At 46.5% G+C, this 19,470-nt stretch overlaps 1 protein-coding gene across 1 annotated transcript in view; it reads right to left on the reverse strand.

The window, feature by feature from the left end:
* EEIG1 (estrogen-induced osteoclastogenesis regulator 1) overlaps positions 1 to 19,470 on the reverse strand; it is a 37,844-nt gene that overhangs the window by 5,574 nt on the left and 12,800 nt on the right. Inside the window, exons 3-11 of the mRNA XM_064677068.1 lie at positions 11,019 to 11,139; positions 10,666 to 10,695; positions 7,026 to 7,142; positions 6,501 to 6,547; positions 3,784 to 3,935; positions 2,552 to 2,656; positions 2,098 to 2,287; positions 1,787 to 1,908; positions 584 to 653 (exon numbers count right to left, since the gene is read on the reverse strand). Of these exons, the coding sequence (XP_064533138.1) occupies positions 584 to 653; positions 1,787 to 1,908; positions 2,098 to 2,287; positions 2,552 to 2,656; positions 3,784 to 3,935; positions 6,501 to 6,547; positions 7,026 to 7,142; positions 10,666 to 10,695; positions 11,019 to 11,139 (954 nt within the window). The remainder of the gene's footprint in view (positions 1 to 583; positions 654 to 1,786; positions 1,909 to 2,097; positions 2,288 to 2,551; positions 2,657 to 3,783; positions 3,936 to 6,500; positions 6,548 to 7,025; positions 7,143 to 10,665; positions 10,696 to 11,018; positions 11,140 to 19,470) is intronic.

Genomic DNA, 19,470 nt, shown 5'->3' on the forward strand with positions numbered 1-19,470 from the left:
CAACTCGACACATCTTTGTATTAACATTATTGCTTTTTTTTTTTGTTCAACTCAAAAGGTGCAATCAAGGCTCAAAGGCAACTGGCCGAGGCATTGTACTAAGAGCTATTGTGGCAAGAAAAAGTTTTATTGCTTCAGGAGTCTTTCATGAGAGGACAAACCCTCCACGATTATGGAGGAGGCAGGGAAAAGGGACAATAAGAGGCAGGGACAAGGGACAATAAGCCAGGCTGCCGACGCAGTTTTGCTGCAGGCCAGCAGGAGGCAAAGCTCCCTCCTTCAGGAGCAAACGGGAACCAGCCTCTACCATTTTGTCCTTTCACTCCTTACTTCTGTTCCTGGGTCTAACAATTAGAATCCCATTATCCCTCTGAGCTCCTGCTGAGAACTACATTCATACTCCAGGGCAGCTGTAGCCTGCCTCCAAAGGGATCTCAGGGGCGTTAATGTGGGAATAAAGCCACCATGTAGCACATGATATTTAGAAATCTCTCCTGCAGCAAAAGGCGAACGTTTCCTGGGTACAGAGAGCTCCCCAATCCCCCTGGAGACCCTCTGTCTGCCAGGCTTTTGGGAAGTTTACCTGTTTCCCAGCTGAATTCCACTCAGCGTAGTTGTTCCATCTCTGCTCACAAACAACCTCAGGTTACTGTCTGCAGAGAGAAAAGCAACACAGACATTAAAATCCAGAGCTACCAACCCTGCCAGGTGCCCCCCTCCCAGACATTGCACAGTGGTCAGCACAGAACAAGTGTGTTTCTGTGGATATATGTGCACACTTTCTGCTGGTGTTCCCACAGCAATGGAGCCCCTGGGATCTCCTCTCCTTGCTCTGAAAGGGAACCTCCATAACACGAAGCTTTGGAAGAGTAAAGGCGGAGAAATTAATGCAGTGATACTCCTCCAGCTGCTTCTTTTAAGGCAATTCCATTGATGCAAGTTCTTGGTCAGCTTAAGTACATCTGAACAGATGAGATATGGGGCTTCATGATGCTTTTGTAGGCTCACTGGAGGTGACACTCAGCCTGTTCTGCTGGCAAGAGGCAGCTGCATTCAGTCCAGTTTTAACTCACGTTGAGTGAGGTGTAAATCCCCATATGATAAGAGTTTTACCATGTGCAACGATTTAAGGTGACTAATGGTAAGCTAAAGAAGCACATACAACAAGCTAGGCTCAAGTTTGAAACCTAACAAAAAACCTCAGATAAAAAAAATCAGATGAAAAAGATTGATTTCTATGCTAAACTGAAAAATGAAAACAAATGCAGTTATTTTATTAGTTTTCTCTTAACAGATGCTATGACTATAAAGGATAAAACCCCTTCTTAAGTTCTCAGCCAGACCTGGTCACCAGCACACTATAACCCATAGTTATTCCCATCTTTCTGCAGAGATGTGCTGTTTCCCCTCCAGTTGTGCTCTCCTATTTTAATAAATACCCTTGGGCTGACCCTGGACAGAGGCCACTAGAGCAGTGCAGGCAGCTGATGTAACTGATTTCCACTGCACTGAGAATCAGTATTTTTCCTCTCTCTCCCTCTGCATGTTTGAGCTCCTCTTCAACCTCTGCTGTCACGTGTGGAACAGCAGCAAGTGCTATTTGTGAATGGATGTGCAGCTCTCAAACCCACATGGTTTATCTACCACAGAAACACCCAGCAAGCACTGAAAGCGAATAGCTGTCAAAAGGGGAAGGGAGCCCCTGGCAGATCAGAGCTGACTGTAAACCCTTGTCAGCCTCGCTAAAGAACAGCCCAGACATCCCCTCTGAGACTCCCCCTCTCACCTTCAGTATTGCTGACATCTGTGAAGTCCTGACTCTGCATTATTTTCTCCACTATATCATCAGCATCGATCCTGGTGTCATCCACTCGAGTTGGGTGACTCTCCACTGAATCCTTTTTCCTCCTGGGGGAGAGGAAACACATGAAAAACTTACTCAGCTTTTCAAGACACATATTTTCATATGCAGTCCTGCTTCTCTTGGCAATAGTCCCCTCCTCAGTGGCTACAATCCGATCTACCGCTGCACGAAAGTCAAGGAGTAGGTTCTGTCTCTCCTTCCCAGAGAAGGGTCTTTGCTCTGCAGTTACTCACCGGGAGGGTCTGTCCAGCAGAAGGGCTGGTCTGGGGGGGCGAGGTGGCTTCTCTAGTTTGTGGTCCCGCTCTCCCTCAGGACACTCCACGGTCATGCTGAGCCCTCCGGACGCGCTGCTGCTGGTGGACGTGTTCCGGCGGTGGGTCAGGTCGGACATGCTGGAGGAGCGGGAGTGCTCTGTGCTGTAACCTGCAAACACAGTGTGATCACAATCCACACCTTCCCTCCCTTCCTGGCAGCACAGTTAACAGGCAGGGCAGCTTCACACCAGCGTTTCTACTCCTGCATACACAGGTTTAGACACAAATCTGTGAGCTCGTCTGCAGAGACTAAGTAGGAGACTGGTATTACAGAGCAGGGTGAGAGATGGCTGCAAATCACTCACAGGGATTCATCACAGGAAAGAAAATAGATGTGGCCAGTGCTGGCAGAGTTGTGTGAATCAATGGTTACCAGAGATCTTGGACTGCTGGCTGGCGTAGCTCGAGTTCCGCGAGTGCCCCGAGTGGAAAACTTCCTCTGGGCTGGACAGGTTCTGATCTGGTTCTTCTGGGACACCTGCCGAGGAACAACAGGACACTCTGCTTACACCATAACCAAGCCAGAACACTGTGCCCTGATCAGCTTGGACTGGAACCTGATCTTGGGATGCCAGATCAAGGAAAGGACAAGTCTGCTGGCAGAGCCCTGCTGTCCAGGCCAGCACAGAGTTTAGAAACACCTGGGGAGTAGGAAAGACCACAATGAGCTTCTCTGTCAAGTTTATCACTAATTCTAGCATCTAGCACCTCAACTTACAAACATCTCTGGGGACTTGTAGCCTCTAGAAGGACAGGTAGTATCTGAAGCTATCCCTTGGTAAAAACATTAAGACCAAGAAAGCATCAGATGGCCACTGGCAGTGAAGTGTTACAACCTCTGTTTGGGTGCTTCTGTTACTGCCTTTCCCTCTCTATTACTTGTGAGAGAGCCCATTTAAATCACCTCTGAATTTGATACAGAAACCTCAGTGTAACTTCTGCTCCTCTGCTATGACCCCTGCTTGTCTCCTGCAGGAAGCTTATCTAGAAGTGCACAAATGTAACACATTAGCCCAGCTTTTTAAGAACAGCACTTGCACCCTGTGCTCAGTCACTGAGGTGATGAGACTCGAGTGCTATTTTGGTGCAGTGTATGTGCCTGCACATTTGGAATGTGCTGGGAAGGAAAAAAAAGGCAGTGAAAATGCAGTGTCCTTGAAAATGGGCTCATACAGAAGCCAAAGAACTGCATCAGCAGCTGGAACAAGGCCATTAGACCTCAAACCAACCTCTAAAACCTTCAGAGGAACTTTTCTAGAAGATAACTCTGAGCTACAGAACAGCTGAGTGGGGAACAATGTTGAGTGTCATTGAACACAGTGGAAAGCAGGGATGAGTGCAATGCATGAATTATTAAATCCCCAGCAGCAACAAATCGTTTTATCTCCTCTAACAGAAATATGCATATGGCAAAGACTCATCCTTTCTCTCCTCAGTTACAGTTAGATGGTTTTGTTTTTCTCAATTTTTCTTAATGAGCAATGGGGCTGAGGATGGGAAAACATAAAAAATTAAAGAGTTTCTGTGCTTGCAACTGCTGGGAAAAAACAAAGGAGTGTCCAGACACAGCCCAACGTTGCATGGCTCCAGGATGGGCATTCATACCCGAGCTGAGAATGGCAGTTCTTGGCTTGGTCTGGCGCAGGGAGCCGATGGTGGAGGAACTGCTGCTGCTTGTGGTTCCCTCTCCCTTGCAGGTCAGCTGCAGGGTAGAGTCCTGTCCTGGTATGGTGATGGATTTGGCGGTGGAAGGAGGCCTGTAATCAGAAGGGAAGGAGGTTACAGAGTGCCAGGCAAGGACTGGGAATCATCCCCCAACTCTATCTATCCCATCCTTCCCAGCAGGGGGAAGCTGGCAGCCCTCTGACCAGCAGCTCAGTGGGGTGTTGGGTTTTGTTTTCCTAGATTCCAGACTCGGGTCTTCCCTACCTTGTACTGCATCTGGATTGCATTAACAGGAAAAGGCAAGTTTCCGAGGTAAATTAAGGCAAAGAGGGACCATTCAATCATTTATGCAGGACAACAGGCTCCAAGCTTGCACTGTGCTCCAGAACACCAACCAGAGCTGCCCTTTCCCCCCCAGCACGTGTCCAGTGGCCAGTTGGCTTCACAAACAGGAACCAGTTTGCTGTTGCATCACTGTCAATTCCAGCTCCCTTTCTGTTACACCTTTCTCACTCAGGGGCCAAAACGAAACCTTTTATCCCAGCAACCCCATCCCCCTATGAGAGCACTTTTACAACAATCAAATAACCTTTCCCTTCTTTAACTGATGATTAAACTACTTTTCAGTGAGACTAAAGTGTTTTTCCAGCTGTCAAAATTATTTTTCTGGTTATTCTGTGTGCTCCCAACATCCCTTTGTAAATGCTGGCTGCAGGGCAGAGCTATGAGTGCCTCGAGCCCCCTCCCTTCCTCCAGAAGTGTTTTTGGGTGGAAGCCACAGAATGTGCAGCGTGGCAAAGTGAATTTTCCTGTTGGAGCCCTAACCTCCCTGTAGCCTGAAATCTGAACTGTAACTAATGGATCATATTATGGTTTTTAAGTGAGGAGTGAGAAATAAAAACTTTTATTTGTCTCACTTGAAGCTCTGAAGAAAGATGCTACATGAGAGGACCACTGCAGTGTTTTGGGAGAGAGAATAAAGCACTGAGAATATTTTATGTGGGCAGCCAAATGGCTGTGAAGGTTCCAGGAAACCCACATGCCTTCACCAGGAAAAAAACCTCCCTAATCACGTTATCAGTGATTTACATGCACACAGGTGCTTTGGAGACTTTGCTTCACAGGTTTGTAAGCCTTTTACAGCCTTATGTAAGCAAAGTGTTCCTGCTCAGCCTGCTCTGCCCCCCTTGGTGACCCCCAGAAGGAGAAGGTTCATCCACCCCTGCGGAAAGTCAGTGCTTAGAAATGATTTCCCAGCACAGTTAATTCCTTCCTATCCCCCTAATGAGTGCCATTTACCAGAAGCTCTACTGATCAAGGACTATTCCACATGCAAAGCTTCCATTTTTAGACATTTGCACATCATCAACATATAAGGAGAAAGTGGCAGTGACTGCAAAAATCCTTTAAGAAAATTAGGAGGTTTGACTTTCAGACAACCTACTTACATTAAATGGATATTTATATCCAATTCTGTATAATTTTCAGGCACTCTAACAGTAGGACTTGCTTCCATAGCAAAGGAACAACAGGTATTTTTGTCAGACATATTATTTCCAGACATCCTAGTACCCCAGATTTAAAACATCTGTTACTGCTATAAAATTATGGTTTAAGATATCAAAAACTTCTTTGTTACGCTTCCTTCTGAAGCAGAAATTCTTCAGAATCAGATGACATTGATTTTGGGCTTGAAGGTCTCGGGAAACACTGCAGCACCATGAAAAGCCATTCACAAAACAAACCTACCAAAAATTATGCAGCATTTTATAACACAAATGCAAGCTAATTTATAAACACTTCCAGCTAGCTCCTAAAATTAGACTTTTTAGCCCAGGAGACCACTGCTGCAAGAGATGGCCTCCAGGTAAAGCTTTCTTCTCTTGTACTGCTGGGAGTCAAAACCAAATATTTCTGTGGGCACGTGGCAGCCCTGCTGTGTGCAGTCACACACCTTCCAGCACACCACAGCAGGGCTTGGACTGCAGAGCCCTGTGACACCACACTGCAGTGTAAGAGGAGATGCTGCCAGGATATTTGTTAGTTGATTCACCAACAATTCTTTAAGCAGCAAAACTGCTTCACATCTTAACTGTATTTATTCTTTCCTAGCACAAAAAACCCCATAGTACTGCAATTTCTCTGCTAATACAAACTGCGAACCCTTTAGAAAAAAAAAAAAAACAAACAAAAAAAATTAAAATGTTTCAGCCTTGCAGTATTTTTGTTGCTGTTTCAATCTGAGATCTTTATCCCGCATGATATGTGCTGAAGCATGTCCATTTCCAAGGCTGTTTTCTTCAGTGACCTTTGTCCTCTTGGAGGTCAGTGAAACCAACCCCAGAGCCATGAGAAATTCTACCCTTCAGCAAAACATGAAGTTTGTCATCAGCATCTACTGGTTTCCACAACCTAAACTCAGGCTAGCAGGGAAAACACTGTGCACAGCAATAATCAAACTGGGAAAGCCAGAGCAGAGAACAAAACCAATCAACAGCACAGGCTGGATAACGCTTTTCTGGCTGATTCAAATGCTTTTAAGCTTTTCCCTGTTCTTCCCAATATCAAGGGCATTAGTTTTCCTGCTCTACACCAGTTTTAGTCTCCAGCAGAGAACTGCAAAAGGAACAGGTGTCCTGGTCTGCCCAGAAACTCACGTTTTGAAGCAGGGGTCCCCCGAGAGCAGCGACATTCCGATGGTGACCTGGAGAGGGGACACAAGGAACATCGTTAGCAGTGTTCCTCACTTCACAACAGCCACGGGGCCAAGGGCTGGGTGTAAAGATTAGCAAGATCTAGTTCCTTTCCAAAGGAAATCAGCTTCAGGGATTTGGCAAGGTATTTCCCTTCCTGCCCGAAATCCCTGGCATCAGTAACTTCAAGTGGCTCAGCAGGACACCAGCCTGGCCACCCTGACAATTCACTCAGAATCTCCTCCCTCCCTCCTGTTCCTGGTTTCTTTGATGACAGAGAAGGGTCATCGCTTGGCCAAATCGATGCCAAATTATCAAAGGGCAACTCTGATAATGGGAAGCTTCCCAAGTCAGTCTAGCAGCACAAAAGCAAAATCCTGTCTCTGCACACTAACAGGACCTTCTCTCAGGTCTGGCACTGCACTCTGGTTGTGATCTTCCCCGAATTCAGTCATAGCATTTCAGCTGTGGCAGTAGCAGCTGCTGTACCTTTAGGATGGAGTTGTCCTGTCGGGTGTTCTTAGTATCATATCCTTCCAGCAAGCAGCAACGGACAGTGGATCCAGAGCCTGCAAATTCTGCCAGATTTAGATCAGCAAAGCCCAGCTGCAGCCAAGAAAACAATGGAGGGGAACCGGAGAGAACAAAGGTTACTCAATAAAGGGATACATGGTGTCACACGGACCAAAAAGAGAGAGCATCTGTGAGCAAGGGCAGAAACAGGAGTGGTGGCTGTGAAGATCCCCTGTTCTTGAGGATGGGCAGGGTCACATTCCTAATCCCAAGTCAGACAGACACTGGGAGGCCTTCAGGAAGCCAAACCTCTGTGGAGGAAGGGCAGACAGTGGTGGTGCTGGCCAGGACAGTGTTAACCAGCCTGCAGCCGTTGCATAACCAAGGACATGGAAGGCACTAGGTCAGTGATGTGGAAAAAACAGAATCACACATACACAAACATAATAAGGCACTCTTTGTATCGGGCCATCCCAGAATGCAGTGGAGCATGTGAACCAGGAGATGAAAGGATATTGTTACAGAGGAAAGTGACACCATCCTGAAAAAAACAACTGAGATTTCGGCACAGGGAGCTGGAAGCCCGCAGCCATGGAGCAGTGCATGTGCCTCACCCCTCAGAGGCAGCTGCTGGGCTGGGGAACTCCTGGAGCAAAGTTTCCTCAATGCTGCTAAGGCTTAACCAGCAACAGGGATGTTTGACAGGCAGAAGGGAAGAAAAATATTTGGAGAGATTTACTTGTGAGCTCTCTAAACCTCCTCTAACAATGGGGAAGCAAACAGGGAAGGTGACAGAAGGTTGAAGACCACAGGTAAATTCAAAGAGGGCATTGATGCCTCCAGAGTAAACACAAACACAATGAAGGATACCTTTGTTTTCCTGCCCTAATTCCTGGTGTAGTAACAGAGTGTTTCAAAGAAAAAGTTACAGCTTGTTTTATGCAGAGCTTTAGGAATACAAGTCAGTTGTGTCTCATCTAATCTGACCAGGAAGAAATGCTGTACCCCATGTTTGGACAAACCATCCGAGCATGGAGAGTTTGCGTCACTTCAGCATCCACATCAGCTCCCAGGAGAACACAGAGCACAGGTGGAGCAGCAGCAGGTCATTCCAAGCGCTGCAGAACATTCCTCCTGCCCCACTGTTGACAGCTGGATGACACAACTGAACGGGGAGCCCCAACAGTAGCACCATCCTACGGAAATGTGGTGCTCTGTCAACTGTGGAAGCTGATAGGGAGTCAGCACAAACCACAGCCACTGCCACAGGAACCCTGGCTCCCACGGCTCCAAATCAAAAGTCTAAACCACAGTCTGCTCAAGATATATGATTGAAGGGGAAACAGCACCAACATTAGCATAGCTGCTTCCTCCACCCCATTCGCAAAAGGGAACTCCTGATGGCAAATGAAAAAAAGATGTGGGATAGAGAGGGAACCTTTCATCAGCAAGGGGAACCTTTACAGTCAGCTCTTCTCCCTTCTTAACAATTCCCTTAATGCAGGTGTTTCTCCAGCCCTTGCCCTAGAAATTCCTCTGTCTCTTCTAGCCAAGGGCTATGCTGCTTTCTAATTATTCACCGATAAGGGAAAAAACAGCAAATTTTTATCTCTTGGAGATAAACAGGACAGGAGAAAGCAACAGAAAGAGCTGCAATCCATCACTGTGACAAAGACACAGAACAACCACACTAGGAGAACAACAGGAGTGGCCCAGACCCAGTTCCTTTTTCTGCCACCACAGCACTAACTTCTTGAAGAAGATCGACGTCAGAGTGTGGGAGAACCCTGCAGCGACCCACACGGTGTGCTGAGGTCAGAAGCTTTTTCAGGAAGCAGACTCCCAGTATATAGAGGAAAGATCCCTTAACAAAAGGATGTTTTCAGATATAACCTTTCAGAATAGTTTCCTCAGTTTTCCAGCCAGCTGATAGTGTTTCTTCCAGCTCAGAGGAAAGAGTTTCCGCTTTATCAGTCCTTCCTGTTGTCTTCCGCTCCATAACCCCTGACACTGAGGTGACATTCACGTCAAACCCAAAGGTGTGCAAGTCAGTGGAAACTCTGCCTGGAGCACAAACAGCTCCATCACTCTCAGCCTCTACAGAGGGCATTCACAAGTTGCATTACCCTCTACATCTGCTGCCACGATTCGAGGAGTTTTCAGCTGAATTAAGATAGTTCAAAAAGGTGTGGACTTATTTTGGTTTAAAATGGGAAAATAGTTGCATGGACATACACCACAGACTTCTGCTAGAAACACTGGGAAGCCCAGATCAGTCAGTCCTGTCATGAGGGCCTGTCTGGAATAAGCCTGGTCCATAGGGCATGACTGCAATCACCCTGTTTGGTGTGACATCCCTTGTGCCTAAGCTGCTGAAATGCTCGGATCATCTTTTAGGAGAACACATCAATTTTCTTCACAGAAGACCAAGCAAGAGATGAAAAGCACGTGAGATTTGGTCTAAAATTCTGGGCTGGAGCAAGGAGGTCTCTTTTACATGCCACTAAACACAATTGAGTAAAAAGGAAGTAGGTTAGAACATGGCCTGAATAAGAGTCCAGGTTAATTCCACCATGGAAACATGCCTTCAGGCTTCCTTTAATTCTGCATTTCCAAACACTGTGGAAAGCTTGAGGATGGACGCTGCGGGAGGCACAGACTGATGGATTTACTATGTCTCAGAGGCATGTCTCTTCCTCCAGCTCTGCTGCTCTCCCTGGACAGGCAGCCCTGCAGAATGAATAACCTCCCCACAGCGTGAATTTAGTGAAAGAGAAACTGATGGCCCTAGAGACCATGTCCTAATTAGCAATGAAAAAGGAACAGTGTGGGCAGCCACACTGCCCTGTCTCACACAGCACAGCAGTTCATAGGAGTGCAGTGCACCCTTCACAACCAGTTGCCTCCATGGTCTCACAAAGGATATTGATGAGAAGAAATTCTTAAAGGGCTGTGCGTGACCTGAGCATCTGTTTATTAGAAACCAGCAGCAATGACTCATTTTCAAACAAACACGATTTCGGGCACTGTGTGAGCTCAGCTTCTAAGCCAACATTGTCTCTTGATCCAGCACAAGGCAGAGAAGGGGGTGGCCCATTGTCTGTTCCATAGCAGAGGCAAGAAAATGAGGAGGAAACAAACCAAAACTAAGATCCCTGCTGATCCATTTGGTTTTTGCCTCAGTGTCTCCTATGCTTTGGAAGGCAGTGATTCCTGCTGTAGGTTTCTGCCTGCACTCACAAGGCAGTGAGGTGCCTGCCCCAGCCCCAGCTGACTGCTGTGTTCTGGAGAACAGAACTGGAGTCTGTGTTTCTTTATTAGGGAGACGCTGCCAGAAGCCAGAGAGTTCACATCTGACTCAGAACTTCCCCAAAGTCTGAGGACATGCAGATCATCTTCCCAACCCCTGTCTCAAATCCACATCCAGTGCAATCTGGATTCTGTCCTAGCAAGGGCTTTTTTTGGGAACTCTCTTAACTCAGGCTTAAACTCAGAACTAATAAGCATCTCTCCAGATTGCTTCACTCAGCAGCCACTGGTTTCTAATGGGTGTCAAGGACTAACAGGAGACAAGGCCATCATCACTCTGCCACATTTGCCCTTTCTGTGCTCTTACCTTTGAGTAGGTTTTTCCGCCCTTCAGCTCCTATAATGGGAGACAAAACAAACAGGAAAAGCTGCTATTATATGTGCTGGGGAAACAGGGGGAAAGACATAACTCAATCCTGGAATCTGCTCTCAGGATTCACAAATCTCTGTCTCTCAAGAGCTACCACGACCCTGGTTGCTCCCACCCTCCATCAAGTACCCTTGCTGGACAGAGAGGCTCCATTCCAGCACGTCCTGGCCCAAACAATCCTTCCTTCCCACCACAGCCCGTGCAATTTTTCCTGCTGACAAAAAGCACCCAGTAACCAACACCAGTGCACTGGTGGTACTACCTGCCAGGAGCAGAAGCTGGATGCTCACCTTACGGACAGACACTCGGCAGATGCAGGGGTCCAGGAGCCCTGTGGCGGGGTTGGCACTCATTTTACACACAAAGGTGAATTTCTTTTTCCAGCGGACACAGTTTTCCTGAACTTCCTCTCTGTGAGAATGAAAAAAAAAACAAAACCAAAAACAAACAACAAATCATTCTTCAAATAAAAGTACAAAGCCAAATCAGTCTTGACTATTAAGTACCTTTTTTAATGGCTGGCATCCTGGCCTGTAAAGATCCTGCGCGACACAGCTTGGTCCACACCACCCAAAACGGCGCCACACAAGGGCGTTACGTTACCATTAAGCTTTTCACTAGTCAATAAAGGTAAAATCCACCTAGGTTACAGGCAGACTAATCATCTCATCAGCAGAATTTGCCTTTAAAACTCTCACGAGCTCTCTGACATTTCCTGCTCAGCCGGTTTAGCTCATTCACCGTCCGGCGTGGATGGAGCCAATCTCTGTAACCCAACTGGGCTGAAGGTTCACAAGCTTATCTTCCTCCAGCATGCCTGTTTGTACAGCCTCTGCACAGTGAACGTGCTGTGTGTCCTGGATGGTTTGTCCTTCCCTGCTTCTCATGCTGGGAGGAAGCCAGTGAGGACAGCCAGCTCGGAGGAGGACAAAAACACATGTGGAAATGCTCCTGGGTTCAGGCAGACAGGGCCATGCCAAGCAAACACTGCACTTCAAATCATGTGGGGGGTTCAGATGCAAAGCAGTTTCTGCCAGGGAGGAGGTGGTTTTGCTTGCACAGCTTCTGATCAGCCTATCCTAATCTCCAGGGCGAGTGGAGAAGCACATGGCTCCTGCCTGAGCCTGCAGGAGGAAGAGAAGATGCCTTCCCGAGCACAGGAATTGCTTCAGGTAGAGCTCTGGCTGCTGCAGAGCCCTCAGGGGAAGCTGGATTTCACCTTTCAAAAGGAGCCTGGAAACAAGGCATGTGGGTCCTTCCACAGAGCTCTGGTTTGCCCACTGAGCCTCTGCAGGACCTGATCCATTTATGGTTCGGAGCTTGGCCCTCAGCCAGGTCAGTTCTCAGAGTAATGAGGCCAGGGGAGGAAGGGAAGGCACTGCTGACAGCTGTGAGCAAGCAAGTTTGCATCTCGCTCTTATCTCTCCTCCTAGCACAGGACTAAGGGGCAAGGGCACCTGATAAACTGTTTGCTTTCGCAGGGAAAGGGAGGCTTCCCACCATCTGACCCGGGCATGGTGCAGGCCAAAGGGATTGGTGGCAAAGGGGAGAACGATCAGCCTTGGTAGTGCCTCAATTCTCCTCCTGGGAAGGAAGGGGCAGAAGCTGTAGCCCAAGCAGCCCTTCTGCAACCTCGAGCTGAGCCCAACAGGACAAATCCAGGGACTGGATCCCAAGCCAGAAGGTCCCTGCTGGTCCTCTGAGACATTGTGGGACTGAATCTGCTGGCCAAGACACAGAGAACAGAAAAGGAGTCGGTGACAAATAACTGAAACCTGTAATCCTCTGTAATGCAGATAAAGGCTGATCATCCCTGTTTAAAACAAGAGAAAACAGAAGGCAGCAATTCTTTCAAGGTAGAGAACTTAAACCCCTTCCAGACAGAACTCAGGCTTGCTATTGAAGTCAGTGAAAAGCGAGACATCTAAGTGCCAAAAATACCTTTGAATCTGGGATTAATTCAAGATGAGATCTGGTTCTCATTGCTCCACTCAACTCACTCACTCCAGCTCTTTCAGACAGGAGAATAAACACTTCCGGAGGGAATAAAAAGGTTTTGCCTATAATAAAATATTCACCGAGCCAGCCAAATTAGGCAAGTTACATTTCAGATGTGCGTGCCTTAAACCTGACTCAGTAGCAGGTATCTCGAATGACCTAAAGGAAGGAAAACTCGGGCACAGATGAAAAAAAGGAATTCAACAGAATGGAAAAACACTTAAGAACACATGTGCTTCAGTGATGCAAGGCAGGTACAGGGGGATGCAGAAATCACTGAATATTTTAGCTGCATTAGGTGTCTTTAGAAAGGAATTGCTGTTTTCTAGAGAGCAAGGCTTCACGCTGAATGCTGGAAGGCAGCTACAAGTGAACGATGTTCAATCAGACAGGTAGAACAGCACACTGTTCACAGTTCACACACCTTGTTCTCAGCCCTGCTCAGAGCTCTAACTCCTGCAAAAGTGAGTATTTATGGGACTAAGCTCCAGCTCCCAGATCCCAAAGCTGCTCTGTGAGTGGGATCATCAAGGGCTGCTGCAGCACGAGTTTCCTTACTCAGGAGTTCTCACTCTTTTTACAATGCAGCCATGATTAAGCATCTGCTGGATGCTGCTAAGTCCAATGAAGGCTAATTACTTCAAAACGCGGCAAAAAAGTACTGATTAGTAATAAAGAGCTTCATAGCTAATTTGCCTTTAGCAAAAGCTCTGCTAACAGACATTCTGCTTCTTATTAGGGATGTGTGTTGGCTTCCCAAAACGGCCGTAGATACCACACAGTGCACGGGATTAGGAAAAGGATTTGGGGGGGGTTATGTTACCCACAGAACAGTGAACACGAACCCGAGCTGCAGGTGCAGCATAGCTTGGGGCTTTTTATGTCTTTGGAATAGTCTGCACAGGGTGAGAAGGAGTTTACAAGATAAAATGCTGAGCTGCTCCCCAGTCACAAGTTTCACAATCATTCGACAATGAATTTCAACCTCTTTTTTTTTTTTTTTTTACTTTAAAGAGTGGCTCTTAAGGGTGGAGGCTGGGTCTGTATCATTGGACAAGCAAGGGACAGCTCTATTGTTTCAAACCAAACTCTTAAAAATTAATTCCACACTTCCAAAAGATGGCATGTGGGGAAGCAATGGGCTTTGCCTATCCACCTCCCACCAAGCTATCGTCAGGCTGGTAATTAGAGAACACTAAAATAGGGACAAAAAAAAAAAAGGAGAACTCAGATGATGAGCAGTTTTGTACTTAGCCCTAGAATATTCTCTGATGTACAATTAGGAACCATCATACAGAAACAAAAAACACACAAGAAGGGTGGTGAGGGCTGCACCAAGAGGCGTTTCCTTCCATCCTAATCACAAGGCAACTAAAAGTGAAGCAGAAACTCACAGCTTAAAACCAGAAGTGTCTAATTTTAAGTTTTACTCTGTATTTGGAGAGCCAGAAATAGTTCAGACCAATGCCTGGTACCAGGTGCCAATTCAGTGGGTCTTCTTCAGAAGTTTTATTTTAAAAAAGGCTGCCTGGACCATTTTGCAAGAAGACTCCCAGAAGGCTGAATCCCTGCCAAGCTAAGCTTTGCCCTCTTCTGACTTGAGACTTATTCAAAGCTGTGTAATTACTCTTCAAGACCTAAATATATCTCCTCAGAATAAACTGATGCAACCCTGTGGCAGCTTTTCTGGAAAGTGGAGTTTCAGAAGGAGCTTCTTGGGTCTTCCAACCCTGGAGCTGCTCATCTACCTCCAGCTCTGTGACCAGCCAGAGGAACGGTATTTTGCATCTCTTATCCACCATCCTACCCCCTGAAAGAAGGTTTACCAGAAAAAGAGCAGTTGGGAGATGTTTCACCATAGCATTGTGTGAATCCAAGTAATGGGGAACCACGCACAGCAGGAACCCAACACTTTACCTGTTTTTAGAGGAGCAGCAGTGAGCTTGGCGAAGCCTCCAAGGCCTCTTTGTGTTCAGATCTCACACACAGCTCTGGAGACAGGTAGAAGAACACATGAGGAACAGATTTTAAAGAGGAGCTGTTTACCAACTGTGATTTTAGTGCCGTGGACAGAATAGCACTGTTCCAGAAAGCCACAAAGCTCCCTATGAATCCAAGCTGGCTAAAGCAAACACTTCCAGAAAAAGGCCATGTATATGACCCGTGCTATCTTGGGCTCCCTCTCTCCCACATGAAAACCTAGCTAATGAAACACTAGAACAGAGATTAAAACTTCTATTTACAGACTGAGGGCTGAGTTGTGCCCAACTGGGTATCAAGCTTCCAATGCACCACTCGCTGAAACACTTTTGCCTTGCTGAAGCACTTAGGAAAGCTGATGTTTCACCCTTACTTTGTGGCAGTTGTCACATGTAAGACAGTGTGTCATAAAAAGGCCACAGCCTTACTGGGAGGGCAGGGACAACAAAAAATAGCTTTTTAATGCCGAATGTTTCAGTAGAGCAGCGTGTCTCAGTCTGACATTTCGTGCACGGGAGCAGATGTGGGAAAACCTCAGGCTAAATGAGACAGTAGATAGATAAACACATATACAGAGCTTCTTATTCAGATTTTCTCCTCCTCTTCTACACAAAGGGGAAGGGTAAGCCTTCCTATTTCTGATGGTCAGTCCACATGCTCGCTGTCCCCCCTCTGAGATGTGGAACTGTGTCAGAGCCTTCAAGCAGAACTAATCCTCCTGCTCACTCGCTCTGCATCCTCCTCACTGGTTTGCCACTGCAGCAGGAGTAACAGCAGCTCATCTGATAAGGCACAGGAAAGATAAAACCATTTTACAGAGGCCACCAAGCCAACTCCCAGCTCAGATTCTTTTAAGTGCAATGGGTTGAAGAGCAGCCCTTGAAGGGCCCTGACACACACCAGCAGTGAGTCTTTTGGGGAGGAAGGTAACACAACCTCAGCAATGCAGGTACAATCCCCTCAATCACAGAGGGGGATAAAGAAACAAAAAATCCAGTTATTTCAGCAGGTTGCACATGAAGGGCATCTTCTACAGTGGTTCTTTACACAGCTCTCTTTCAGCTGCAGAGACCACCCTAAGAACAGTCTCATCTATTCCCCAGTCCTCCCACAGGCTCAATTAGAGCAGGATCACTGACACTCCCTTAGCTTGGCAAAGCCTGGAACAATCCTGTGTTATGCTCTAGAGAAGACAGTTACTATTTTAACCAGGTTTTCTAGTGCAAAGCTGTAAGAAAAACCATTGGTAAGGGCAAGGAAAATTCCCTGAAAAGCCTGTTTCAAAACTGACTTTCTAAGATGCTCAGGAACCAATATTCACACCCCAGCATTCACAGCACACCAAAATATATTCCATCCTACTAACACAGCAGGTTGTGCTACAAAAACAGGGCCTGATCACTGCCTATAAAACACAGAAATTACAAATGTGGGTGAATCTACATATATAATAGAAAGCAAGCCCTCATTTAGCCATTAGCTGGTTTAGATATATGATCCAAAATCTGCAGGTATCCCCAAATAATGGGCTTAGGACAGGGCACTTCACTGCAGCACACGTTATAAAATTAAAATGCAGCTCTGAGGCTTTGCCATCCAGATGCCTGGCAAGAAAAAGGAGAGAAATCCACAATGAACAAGATGCACTGTGGACAGATAGCACAGGAATGGGTCACACCAGTAAAAGCTTAGAGCTGCCATAATCCATTTTATTTTGTTGTCAAGCTCATACACAGGCAGAAAGCAGAAGCAAACATGATGCAGTAACAAGTGCTGGGAAGCTCAGTGGAAATGTATCCCAAGAATGAGAGGTGACACACCATATTCCTTGGGGAACATCACACAGGATCATAAAACCCAGCTGGATACACAATGCGTGAAATCCAAGGCATCCAGCCAACCTGGAGGAGGAGAAATGCTTTACAGCAAGTTTACATGGAGGGAGTTTGCCTTCCCTGAGCAGAAGCAGAGCAAGGGCTGCACAGAGCTCCCCACAATAAAGTTACTCTGTGCCTGAGCTTACATCACTGAGCAGAACAACTGCCAACCCCAGGAGCTGGACGTCTCCCCCTCTGCAAACAACCCCGTATTCTCCAGCTGACAAGTGCTGGTTGTTGTGCAGGAGACACGAGCAGTTATGATGGAAAAATGGCTCAGAGACAGATGATGCAGCCTGTGTCACTGAGAGAACTGAGCAAGCCTTTGTCATTTGAAACAAGTCTTATTTGGATGTTAAAGCACTGCAAGTGTTTTAAGCAAGGGTTCGGCAGTAAAGTCATCACATCTACCACCTGCTTGCAAAATTAACTTCTGAATTCCCAGCAGACCCATTCCAATGGCCCATGATGGAGAGGGACACCTACCCACACCTCCCTCTTGGCATCAGCTTACAGCCATTTAATTCTTCATTTGCACTAGACCAGTCATATATATGGGCTCTCCAAATGCCAAATGTGAACAACAATGCTTTAAGAACGAAGCATTCACATGACCCAGCATTTTTTGGAGGGAACATGAACCCTCCAAAAATTTCTGAAGGGTTTCATCATGCTATGTCCCACAGTCTCACACCAGGAGATGGACACACATCCACTCCTGCTGTTCACTGGCAGCTGGGGAAGCGGGGGAAGAGTGAACGGAGAAGGAAGAGTAGGGGAAAGTCAGCTCAGAAAACCAGATTCCGCTGATGCAGTTAACAGCACAGCCTGCATAATCCTTATTTGACTGTACATGAGACAAATACAGGAAAAAGGATTAATGGCAAATGCACGGGAAAGAAAAAAGCTAATGCAAGAAACCTCAGCCACAGCTGAGAAACCAAGGTAAGGAGCAGTCAAGCTTCACTGGGGGACAGGGGACGATGACGACAGCACCAAGTATGTCAAAGGCAGGCGAGGAAAGAACTGGAGCAAAAACAACCAGGCGAGCATGGAATAAAAAACAGGATTCAAAGAATGATTTAGAAATCCTCCTTAGGAATAAGCTGGTATCTACCAGGCAAGGGATTGACTTTTTATGGTTTTAACCTCATTTCCAGGAGAAGCCTATTTCCGTAAAGCTTTTGAACTGCGTGTTACAGTTCCCTCCAAGGCAGTGATCAATCTTGATAAAGGTCCACCAGTACAAGCCAGGGAGTGATAATACCTTCTGGAAAACTGGGGTGGCAGTCAGTCAATCACCAGTAGAAAAGCCTCGAGCATCAGCATTCCTAGTTGTGTATTAACAGCTTCTTTGAAAGTAATTCAGTTATGTCTGGACTCCAGTCACGTGCACCCAGACACGTGTCTTTTATAAGTGACAGACATGAAATGCTGCACCTCATGCACAATGTCCCATAGGCAGAGTTTTCCAGTGCAGTTCATCCCATGTACTCCAGATCACTGTATTGGGTAGCCAAACTCTCCAGTACATCCAGGGTTTTTAAAACCTTTGGGGGTTATTCTAGAAAAAAATATTTCCAATATTTCCTTGTATCTAAATCTTAAAACCTTTAATCTACTCCTAACATGAACTATGTTAAAAATACTAAAAGAAACAATGGAGGTTATTTAAAAATTGCGTTCAGCTGGTGACTGAGTGCTACAGCAGAAGTTGCATAAAGAAATAAAAATTGTGCCAAATGGAGAAAAAAAAAAGTCAGAAAAATGACCCTTTAAAACTTAAGCTATAGAACAAGTCAGATGAGTTGAACAAGGGTGGAGCAGGGAGAAGGCATGGGGAAATAATTCTAACAGACTCAGCTGCAAAGCAGCAAGGGACAATACAAGGCGCTGTGCAGATGGGACATGCCCAGCAGAGCCACTGTGCTTTGAGGTATTTGTAATTTACAGTCTGTCATCTCAAAGCAAAGAAGAAAAGCTGGACATCAGGAAAACAAGGCCAAGAAGGGAGTGTAACAGCAAATGCTGTGCAATACATCTACTGTTACACACTGTGCTGAAGGCAGACCAACACGGAGCAGCACATATCCAAGGACTTCTTGCCACATCTACAGAGCACAAGCTCCTTTTGGTCTGAGGCCAGGGATGTGTGCCAGGAGCAAAAACATCACAAGCAAAGAACCACCAAACTCTTTAGTGCAGAGAATGGAATAACTGGATAGATGACTCAGTTACTAGGGCACAAGTCTGTAATAACGTACGTATTGAACGTTGAAAGACGCATTTGCTTTTTTTGAACTCCGATCATGCACTGAGTCACCACACCGACTCCTACTTCTATTGTTCCGATAGACTACGTTGGGGCTGGATTAGCCAAGAACAAGCCATGTGCCAGGCTGCCCAGCCCACCACCAGTGCTTTCCTCTCTTAAGCAAATTCACAAGGATTTCAGTTGCAGAAGAAACAAGAGCAGGTCTGCACTGGATTCCACTCGAGTCTGCCCAGGTCACCACCAGCTACCTCGCTGAGGCTGTTGTGTGCTGGTGCTGCCTTCTTCAGCTTGTCCCAGATGTGCTGTCCCAGTCCCAGACTGGGCTACCCTGCAGTTCATGCCCAGCACGCTTTGAAGAACTTGCCTAACTCTGGGCATAAACACCTTTCAGATCTAACGTTCCACAACTACAACCACTGAACAATCAAAAGTGCTCAGTGCATAAAACAGGTATGGGGACAACTTAACTAAGGTACTGCTTATGAACTCTTACCTGCACCTCCAGCCAAGCCAGCTGGAGTTACAGGGGCATGAGCAAACCCCAAGCTGAGAGACTTCCATGCTACTGGGGGGTTGAGGGGTGTTCAGGCTCATTACCAACTCACTTGCACA

The sequence above is a fragment of the Pseudopipra pipra genome, chromosome 20, assembly GCF_036250125.1.
Source record: "Pseudopipra pipra isolate bDixPip1 chromosome 20, bDixPip1.hap1, whole genome shotgun sequence".
Lineage (NCBI taxonomy): Eukaryota > Metazoa > Chordata > Aves > Passeriformes > Pipridae > Pseudopipra > Pseudopipra pipra.